General features: G+C 38.1%; 1 protein-coding gene across 2 annotated transcripts in view; it reads right to left on the reverse strand.

The window, feature by feature from the left end:
• LOC150077179 (uncharacterized) overlaps window positions 1-9984 on the reverse strand; it is a 187800-nt gene extending 177816 nt beyond the window's left edge. Inside the window, exon 1 of one of the 2 annotated variants that reach the window (XM_090386991.1) lies at window positions 9885-9984. Coding sequence is in view for 1 of the 2 variants with exons in the window: in XM_090386990.1 (XP_090243116.1) it covers window positions 545-570 (26 nt within the window). In the remaining variant the exon portion in view is untranslated. Of the gene's footprint in view, window positions 1-544; window positions 691-9884 lie in introns of those variants that run through there. The other variant, XM_090386990.1, reaches the window with a different exon arrangement.
• Window positions 9985-10366: the final 382 nt, after the last annotated feature.

Here is a 10366-nt window from a genome sequence, read left to right on the forward strand (position 1 = left end):
CCTTTTTGGTGAATTGCAATTGGCTCCTTTTTTTTGTGTGTGTGAATGTACCTGCTGACAAAAAATCCTGGTTACGCCATTGTCTTGAAGTATCCTCAAACTTGCCTCGTGGCAGCAACAGTAACTAAATTACTTTAAGGGTTAAAGATTGGTAATTTTACAGCCTAAATAACCAAATTACGATATTATTGTTTAATACTTTATTATCAACCAGTAGAGAAACTACCACACTGCCATTTCCGCCACCACGGGGTGAGGGATTTGTGTTCGGTATGGTAACCAGTGTTTTCTATATTACACGAAAACATATCAATAATAATGTAATGACAATGTTTTAAAAATTATAAATTAACGAGTGTCTCATAATCCAATTTCTACAAATGTCAAAACCACAAAAACAGATCCTTCGCAGTAAATTTACCTACAACTTTATATTCTCGGATATTAGAGAAAACAAATCCAAGTATAAACATTTCGATGTTTTCAGGTGTTTAGAAATTATTTCTTAATATAATGAGAAAAGCCAATACACGAATTTTATTACCTTCTGGTTACGGTTGGCGTGGTCATTTTAAAACAATTTCCTCGCTGTCTCCAATAAACAAGTCATGGCTGTTTAAATGAAAACTGACGATCACAACATACGTAAAATGAAAACATTGCATTTAAGAAACACCCCTACGGCGAGCAGCAGACGAATCTGAAAGAAAGAAGCGCCACCTTAATTTTTCAAAAACATCTGCATTTATTCTTCTTCCCAAAAAATGATGATTTAAAAAATCATTCTCAAAATTTTGATTTAAAAAATCACCCAGAAAATTTTGGTTTAAAAAATCACTCAGAAAATTATAATTTAAAAAATCATTGAATGAATTACGCTTTACGAACCAATTTAATTACCATATCTACCATTCCGCATCTTTTCAAAAAATTCCAATTAGACAGGAGACTTCAGGTACTTTTCTCGCAAAGTAGGCTGGTTCAGTCGGTCAGAAATAATGATTTCATGGAGATTTCTCGTAAAAAAAATTGTTTTTAATTCGAAAAATAGGACAGAAAATCGCACTTCTTCACACATGCTGAATATGCCAATATGGTGTTTTTCTACGGTTTTTGTGGCGAAAGTGCTACTGCTGTTTGTAGGGAATACAATCGACAGTTTCCTAATCGCAGAATACCGTATTCAAGGGCGTTTGCTATGGTTAACAATAACTACGTGAGACTGGTACAGTTTTCAGGGGCTCATAATTCTTTTGAACGTGCAAATGAACAAATTGTGGATGAAATAGAACACATTCTTCAGTCGGCAGAACGTAGTACTACTATTAGACAGTTTTTAAATTCTGTACAGTGGGATCAACTGTGGGATGACGATTTTACCAACAGTAAATTCTAAGCTGGAAGCACTGAAGGAATTAATCGTGGAAGCTACTAAAAGTTTCATACCTATTAAGAAATATTGTTCAAGCTTTAGGCCTAAATGGTTATCAAATGAACTAATGAGACTTGTGACAGAGAAGACAATGCATGGGATGCATATAAATTATCAAGCGAATCAGAAGCCTATGGCAGATATAAGCTAGTCTGTAATCAGGTGAATAAGGAGGTTAGGCAGGCGAAGGCACATTACGAGAAATCTTTGCCAAAGGATGCTAAGAAACACAGAAAGGATTTCTTTACTTATATAAACTCTAAAAGGGAGGGGATGAATCTGATTGGTCCACTTGATATCGATGGTTCGACTGTTGATGATCCTGCTCAGATAGCAAACAAACTGAATGAGTATTTTTCATCTACATTCACACATGAGGAGTTATTAAGGTTTGAAAATGGCAGAAGGTTATCAAATTATAGCAGGGTGCTTAATGATTTTGTAATAACCGAGAGCAAAGTGGAGGAGAAATTGTCAAAGTTAAATAAAAGAAAGGCACCTGGGGTAGTAGTAGTAGTAGTAGTAGTAGTAGTGGCATGTGACGCAAGAAAGCAAATGTATGAGCTTATGCAGCATCAGCCAAAAAAAAAAAAAAAAAAAATCACAAAATTCCCTCCAAATGCCTGTCCAGTTCCTCCTTAAATTTATTCAACCTATCAACTTCCACAACGACAGATGGAAGTTTGTTCCAGCAATTAGCCACCCGCTGGCTAAAGGAAAATTTCCGCACATCTATTCTACATCTGTCTTTTCTTAATTTGAATTTATACGCCCTTAGATTCGTAATCTGAACAAGTGGAAGGATCCCATCAGAATTCAGCGTGCTCAACCCATACAAGGCCTTATATACCTCAATCAGATCACCGCGCAGGTGCCTAGTCTCCAGCCACTGCAATTTGCAGAACTTAAGCCTCTCTTGGTAAGAGGATCCCTTCATTCTCCTCACCAATCTTGTTGCCCTTCTCTGTACACGCTCAAGTAAATCTACATCCTTCTTAAAATGAGGCCTCCAGACCTGTACGCAGTACTCAAGCCGTGGCCTGACCATTGCCTTATACAGAGGGATAATCACCTCCTTTTCCCTGCTAGCAAAATTCCTATATATCATTGACAAAACCCCATGACCTGCCCTGGCAGCCTGTCTGCATTGCTCAGAAAACTTCATACCTGACTGCACAATTACTCCCAGGTCTTTTTCATTTTCTACCACCTTAAGTGTAGTACCACACAGTTGGTACGTTTCTCTGGGGTTACTTCTACTCATATGTAGTACTTTGCATTTGTCAAGGTTAAACTTCAGTAGCCACTTCTTAGCCCATCTGCCCAAATTATCTAGATCATGTTGCAGTAGCACACTGCCATTACTGTCATTAACAACCCTGCCAACCTTTGTATCATCTGCAAATTTCGACATTAAGCCTGATATACCTTCATCAATATCATTGATAAATATAGAAAACAACAGTGGACCTAACACCGAACCCTGTGGGACTCCACTAATAAAATTAGACGAAGAAGAGCAGCACCCATTGATTACCACCCTTTGTCTTCTAGCACTTAACCATCCTTTTATCCATTGTAGCAACTTACCCTTAATGCCAGTCTGCTCCAATTTGTACAATAGTCTTCCATGCGCAACAGTGTCAAAAGCTTTCCTGAAATCCAAATATATGATATCAAAATTATTTTTCGCATCCAGTTCCTTTGTAACCACATCATAATATCCTATCAAATTTGTCAGACAAGACTTTCCCTTAACAAACCCATGTTGTGTCTGAATTATTGCTGCAGTCTTGTCTAGATGATCCTGCAATGCATCTTTAACCAGCGACTCCATTATTTTACCCGGAACAGAAGTTAAACTAAGTGGTCTGTAATTACTCGTGTCACCCTTCGATCCCCCTTTGTGAATTGGGGATACATTTGCACATCTCCAGTCCGTGGGAACCTCCCCTGAGTCCAAGGATGCTCTCATAATTATGGCTAAGGGTTTCCTTAGTTGCTTTGCCGTCTCCTTTAATATAACTGGGTAGATTAGATCCACCCCAGGTGCTTTTCTTACGTTTAACTTCAACAATTTCTCTTCCACTTGGCTCTCGGTTATTACAAAATCATTAAGTATCTTGCTACAATTTGATAACCTTCTGCCATTTTCAAACCTTAATAATTCCTCACGTGTGAATGTAGATGCAAAATACTCATTCAGTTTATTTGCTATCTGAGCAGGATCATCAACAGTCGAACCATCGATGTCAAGTGGACCGATCAGATTCATCTCCTTCCTTTTAGAGTTTACATAAGTAAAGAAATCCTTGCTGTTTTTCTTAGCATCTTTTGCCAAGGATTTCTCGTAATCTGCCTTCGCCTGCCGAACCTCCTTTGGGACCTGATTACAGATTAACTTATATCTGCCATATGCTTCTGAGTCGCTTGATAATTTATATGCATCCCATTCATTTTTCTTCTCTGTTACGAGTCTCATTAGTTCATTTGACAACCATTTAGGCCTAAACCTTGAACAATATTTTTTAATAGGTATGAACCTTTTAGTAGCTTCCACGATTAATAGGTTCATACCTATTAAGAAATATTGTTCAAGGGTGGATGGGATCTATCCAGTTATATTAAAGGAGGCGGCAAAGGAAGTAAGCAAACCGTTAGCCATATTTATAAGATCATCCTTGGACTCAGGGGAGGTCCCCAAGTACATGAGATGTGCAAATGTATCCCCAATTCCCAAAGGGGGATCGAAGTGTGACACGAGTAATTATAGACCAGTTAGTTTAACTTCTGTTCCAAGGTAAAATAATGGAGTCACTGATTAAAGATGCATTGCAGGATCATCTAAACAAGACTGCAGCAATAATTCAGACACAGCATGGATTTTTTAAGGGAAAGTCTTGTCTGATAAATTTGATAGGATATTATGATGTGGTTACAAAAGAACTGGATGAAAAAATAATATTGAAATCATATATTTGCATTTCAGGAAAGCTTTTGACACTATTGTGCATGGAAGACTTGTACAAATTGGAGCAGAATGGTATTAAGGGAAAGTTGCTACAATGATAAAAGGATGGTTAAGTGGGAGAAGACAGAGAGTGGTAATCAATGGGTGCTGCTCTTCGTGGACTAATGTTATTAGTGGAGTCCCACAGGGTTCGGTGTTGGGTCCACTGTTGTTTTGTATATTTATCAATGATATTGATGAAGGTATTTCACGCTTAGTGTCGAAGTTTACAGATGATACAAAGGTTGGCAGGGTTGTTAATGACAGTAATGGCAGTGTGCTACTGCAACAGGATCTAGATAATATGGGCAGATGGGCTGAGAAGTGGCAACTGAAATTTAACCTTGACAAATGCAAAGTACTGCATATGGGTAGAAGTAACCCCAGAGAAACGTACCAACTGTGTGGTACTAAACTTAAGGTTGTAGAAAATGAAAAAGACCTGGGAGTAATTTTGCAGTCAGATATGAAGTTCTCTGAGCAATGTAGACAGGCTGCCAGGGCAGGTCATTGGGTTTTGTCAATGATATATAGGAATTTTTCTAGCAGGGAAAAGGAGGTAATTGTCCCTCTGTATAAGGAAATGGTCAGACCACGCCTTGAGTACTGCGTACTGGAGGCCTCATTTAAGAAGGATGTAGATTTCCTTGAGCGTGCACAGAGAAGGGCAACAAGATTGGTAATGGGAATGAAGGTATCCTCTTATCAAGAGAGGCTTAAGTTCAGCGAATTGCAGTGGCTGGAGACTAGGCACCTGCGCGGTGATCTGATTGAGGTGTATAAGAATTCTGATGGGATCCTTCCACTTGTTCAGATTACAAACCTAAGGGGGCATAAATTGAAATTAAGAAAAGTCAGATGTAGAATAGATGTGCGGAAATTTGCCTTTAGCCAGCGGGTGGTTAATTGCTGGAACAAACTTCCATCTGTCGTTGTGGAAGTTGATAGGTTAAATAAATTTAAGGAGAAACTGGACAGGCATTTGGAGGGAATGGTGTGGTTTTTTTATTTTTGGCCGATGATGCATAAGCTCATTCACTTGCTTTCTTGCATCACACGCCACTACTATTACTACTATTAGTACACGAAGAATTTCTACGCTTATCGGCGTTCCACAGACAAGAGTAGGGCAAACATTACGTGAGCATGGCTTGTATTTCACACCGCTGTAGCGGTTCAACACCTTCAACCAGCAGAGGGCGCCCAGATATTGAAATTTTGTCGATGGGTAAATGCTAATAGCCGATTAATTCCATTAATACTGTTCAGCGAAGCCTGCGCGGGTAACATACCTCGATGACGCCAGAAACTTTAGTAGGTTTTTTTCACTCCTTGGCTAATTTAGTCGGTCTCAGGCATAGAGGTCCCAAGGTGTTTTTCCCCAGAAACGGGTTTTTTTTCGTCCAGCAAAACAGGCAAATCGACGAGAGAACACACGAAATTTACAGTCATAATACATATATGGGTAAATGTAAGAGATTACGAGTGGCCCTAATATACTAATTTTTTTTTTTTAATTTGAATACTGTTCAGCGATGAAGCTACTTTCATCCGTGACGGTATCATCAACATCCGTAACTGTCATAGGTGGTCAGACGAAAATCTACATGCAATTGTAGAAACAAATTTTAAACATCGCTTCTCTGTAAACGTGTGGTGCGGTGTCATCGATAATCAGTTGATTGGGCCTGTTGTGTTAGAAAATCGTCTTACAGGTCCCATTTACCTAGAATTTCGGCAAAACGAACTTCCACTACTATTGGAGGACATTCCTTTGGCTAAAAGGATTGGTGTGTGTACTTTCAGAATGACTGAGCTCCTGCACATTATACTCGTCTGGTGATAAAATATCTAAATCGAACTTTCCCTAAACGATGGATCGGCCGCGGTGTCCCGTCCATTGGCTACCAAGGTCTCCGGACTTCACTCCGATAGATTTTTCTTTGTGGGTTGGATGAAAATCGCAATATACAAAGAAAAGGTGAATACAAGAGACGAATTTATCGCTCGTATTTTGGATGCTGCCCTCATGAATGAACGCCAAGACGACCTCAGAAGAACAACACGTCATGTTACCACAAGAGTTGCAAAGTACATTGAGGTTGGCGGTTGGATTTTCAAACATTTATTGTGAACTGTAAAAAAATTGTCAATTATTTGTGTTTTGTATCACGAAAAGTCAATAAATACAAACAATAAGTTATTTATCGTTCTTTAATACCTCTCATAATGGCTTTGTGGCGCCAGTTTCAAACAGCTATATCTCCGTATCCATTGATAATTGGACACGTGTTTATATGAAATTTTTTTAATCAGGATAATCGATACTATAATCTCCCAAAATATTTACTGTCCATCCTGAAGCACCCTGTATGTATATATATATATATATATATATACAGGGTGATTCACTACCAGTGCGACAAACTTGCAGGAGGTGTAGGGGTCACAAAGACGAATCGGAATCACATAGCATTGCAGGGTCCGAAATGCCTTCGTCATGCGGCAGAGGACGTTGAACGGGAGGTCGCGTGAACAGCGATCCCGCTGGAAGTCAGCATTTGGGAACCCGTTCCCGAGGCAGTAGGATGGACGAGTATTCAAACGTTGAACCGGCCAACATGCACCTGGCGTATGGAGCTGCGGACTGTAACGGGCGCGCCGCTCTGCGCTTGTACCAGGAAAGTTTCCCGCACAGGCGTGCTCCTCATCATACGATTTTAATCGTATGATGAGAAGGTTACGTGAGACTGGTTGTTTCAGGAGAGGTACCATGAATCGAGAGCGAACGACGAGGACGCCAGACAATGAGAAGAATGTCCTACGTCTTGCCGAAGGCAATCCGAGTACGAGTACTCGAGCGATAGGCCAACAATTGGGTATTTCCCAATCCACTGTATGGAGGATACTGTCAACAAACCAAATGAGATCATACCATCTGTAACGCGTCCAATCATTGGACCCTGCGGATTATCCACTCCGGAGGACTTTTGCTACTTGGTTTCTTCAACAGAAATGGTTCGCAAATGCTGACTTTCAGCGGGATCGCTGTTCACGCGACCTCCCGTTCAACGTCCTCTACCGCATGACGAAGGCATTTCGGACACTGCAATGCTATGTGATTCCGATTCGTCTTTGTGCCTCCTACACCTCCTGCAAGTTTGTCGCACTGGTATTGAATCACCCTGTATATATATACAGTAAAGATTGTCTATAGTCCAAGTACCATTATATAAAGCTTTTTTCTATATATATATATATATATATATATATATATATAAATACACAGTAAAGATTGTCTGTAATTTATTACTATATCAGTTAGGATGAATTATATTAATTATAAAATTATTACTAATTTCGATTTTTATTTAAATATTTAACATTCTTGTATTTAGAATTTGTCATCCCTTCATTTCCTTATTGTTATCCTACATTTCATCATTATTGTAAACCTGTTTTTGTCCATTATTTACCCTCCTTTAACCCCTTGTAGTCATTCCAGGCTCTCTTACTTAAGGGTTGGGCAGTTACGATCTCGATATAGCCCAAGTATCATTATATAAAGTACCAAGTACCATTATATATAAAGCTATTTTCTTTACTTTTCACTTTTTGCTATCTAACCCTAAATTTTTATACCTCAAGATCTATTAGAGCAATTCGAGGGAAATTGAGGTACTATTACTATACTTATTCTTGCTTCCTTTCTCCATATGTCAGCACTAGCTTTCTTTTGCACAAGTATAAATTAAATAAATTATCACCACAACTGAAAGCAAATTATGGTTGGCCCTCTATTTTCTGTATATTCGTTTCAAAGCAATGTCGGGCTAGCTGTTATCTTGCCTGTTTGCTGTTAAATTTAAAGTCTAGCAAATATCGCCAATATATTTATTAATTTGACCTAGTTAAACAGGCAGATAGCAATCAGAAACAAATAGCCTTGCTAATTATTCGTGGGATATATTGAATGGGGTTAGCCCTTGAAAAAGTTCCATTCAATGTATCTGAATATCAATAATTAGCTACGTAATCATTATTGTATTCAATGTTATATTATATTATTGCTAATTATATGTTTATTTCTAGGGTATGGCAATGTAGACCAACACAGGCTTTATAGGTTCTTTTGGTCTTACGGCCGGCTGCATACTTTTATGCCTATGTTTTAATACACTTTGAGCATTTATGTAGTACCCATTATACTCTTACTATATACATATATATATATATAATAATAATAATAATAAAGTAATAGAAAAGATGTAGGAAAGCAGAAAGAGATAAGACAGAGTTTTTTAATAGAATAAGTTATGGCTCAGGGACATTGCTATCGCAAAAAGTACCCTACAGCCATAATGTCTATAAGATAAATGAACCAATTTATTTAGTGCAGAATATAATATATGATAAAAGGCAGAAGCAAAGAAAGTACAGTGCACCCCGGTAGCGAAAGGCTGTGTGAACGAAGTAGGGGGGGGGGTAAAGAATTCAGCAAGGGTAATAATTGAAAGAATATGTACCAAGTGAAAATTTTCACTTGGTACATATTCTTTCAATTATTACCCTTGCTGAATTCTTTTTTCACTTGGTACATATTCTTTCAATTATTACCCTTGCTGAATTCTTTACCCCCCCCCCCTACTTCGTTCACACAGCCTTTCGCTACCGGGGTGCACTGTACTTTCTTTGCTTCTGCCTTTTATCATATATTATATTCTGCACTAAATAAATTGGTTCATTTATCTTATATATATATATATATATATATATACAAATTTGTATATACTTTTAAGCTTATAGCGCTATTCCGCTTCAAGCGCTTTTAGTCTTCTAATCCCTTTATCAATCATTGGAATTAGTCATCCAAGGTGAGATCTCGTTTATACCAAGATCCCACCTCGTTTATACCAAGATCCCACCTCAAAGGATTTGTAACGCACTTTGCGGCTGCTCTCTTCTAAAGAGCTATAACGGGAGTTTATTGCATATTCGTTTATTCGCTACAAAATAGAGGATTGAGTTAGAGGTATCAGAGTTAGTCTCGACAATATAAGGTCATAGGAACACAAGTTTAAACAGAACTGGCTAGTAATAGTGTGCTCAAATGCAGTCAGCTTCCAGACTGCAGACATCTAAGAAAGCCATAGATAGCCTAAGATAGCCATGAAAAACGCATACAAAAACATTAAAATGAAAAAAAGTTTAGCCATTTAATATAGGAATTATATACTTCACTAGATTAGTGGAAAAAATATACATATATATATATATATATATATATATATATATATATATATATATATATATATATATATATATATATATATCGTATTATTATATTATGGGGAAGGTTGTGGTACGGTAATAATATTAAGACATATACCTAGAAGGATCTATTGAGAACGCATAGTGTATATACAAAACAAAAATGCTTACCTACAATCCGGGTGACTTCGTGTGGGGTCTACCACCCAAATTGAAAGTAAAAACAGCGATAAGAGGTTCTCTGTTTCTGTGATGATATAGTGTCAAATCTGGATGGTTGGAAAGAAAGAAAAAAACTTAACTATTATTCTTAGGCCACCCGAATAATTAAATTCATCTGCGGTGCTGTGTCTTATGTCTGTTAATTACGTGTGTTCTATGGTCGATTTGCCTGTTTTGCTGAACGAAAAACCCCAGTTTCTGGGGTTAACATTGCTATCTACGCCTGAGACCGACTAACTCAGCCACGGAGTGAAAAAACCCATTAAAGTTCCTCGTGTCATCGACGGGATTCGAATCAGGGCCTTTTCCACCCGGTGTGGGGACAACGGTGACGATACCACTGTGCTACACGTGCAGACAGACAGGAAAGAAAGAATGTAACGGAACGAATTGGTTGCTTTTGGATCGATTTGGATTCATTTGAATTAGTT

The sequence above is a fragment of the Mastigoproctus giganteus genome, chromosome 12 (genome assembly GCF_048544385.1).
Source record: "Mastigoproctus giganteus isolate SK-2022 chromosome 12, ASM4854438v1, whole genome shotgun sequence".
Lineage (NCBI taxonomy): Eukaryota > Metazoa > Arthropoda > Arachnida > Uropygi > Thelyphonidae > Mastigoproctus > Mastigoproctus giganteus.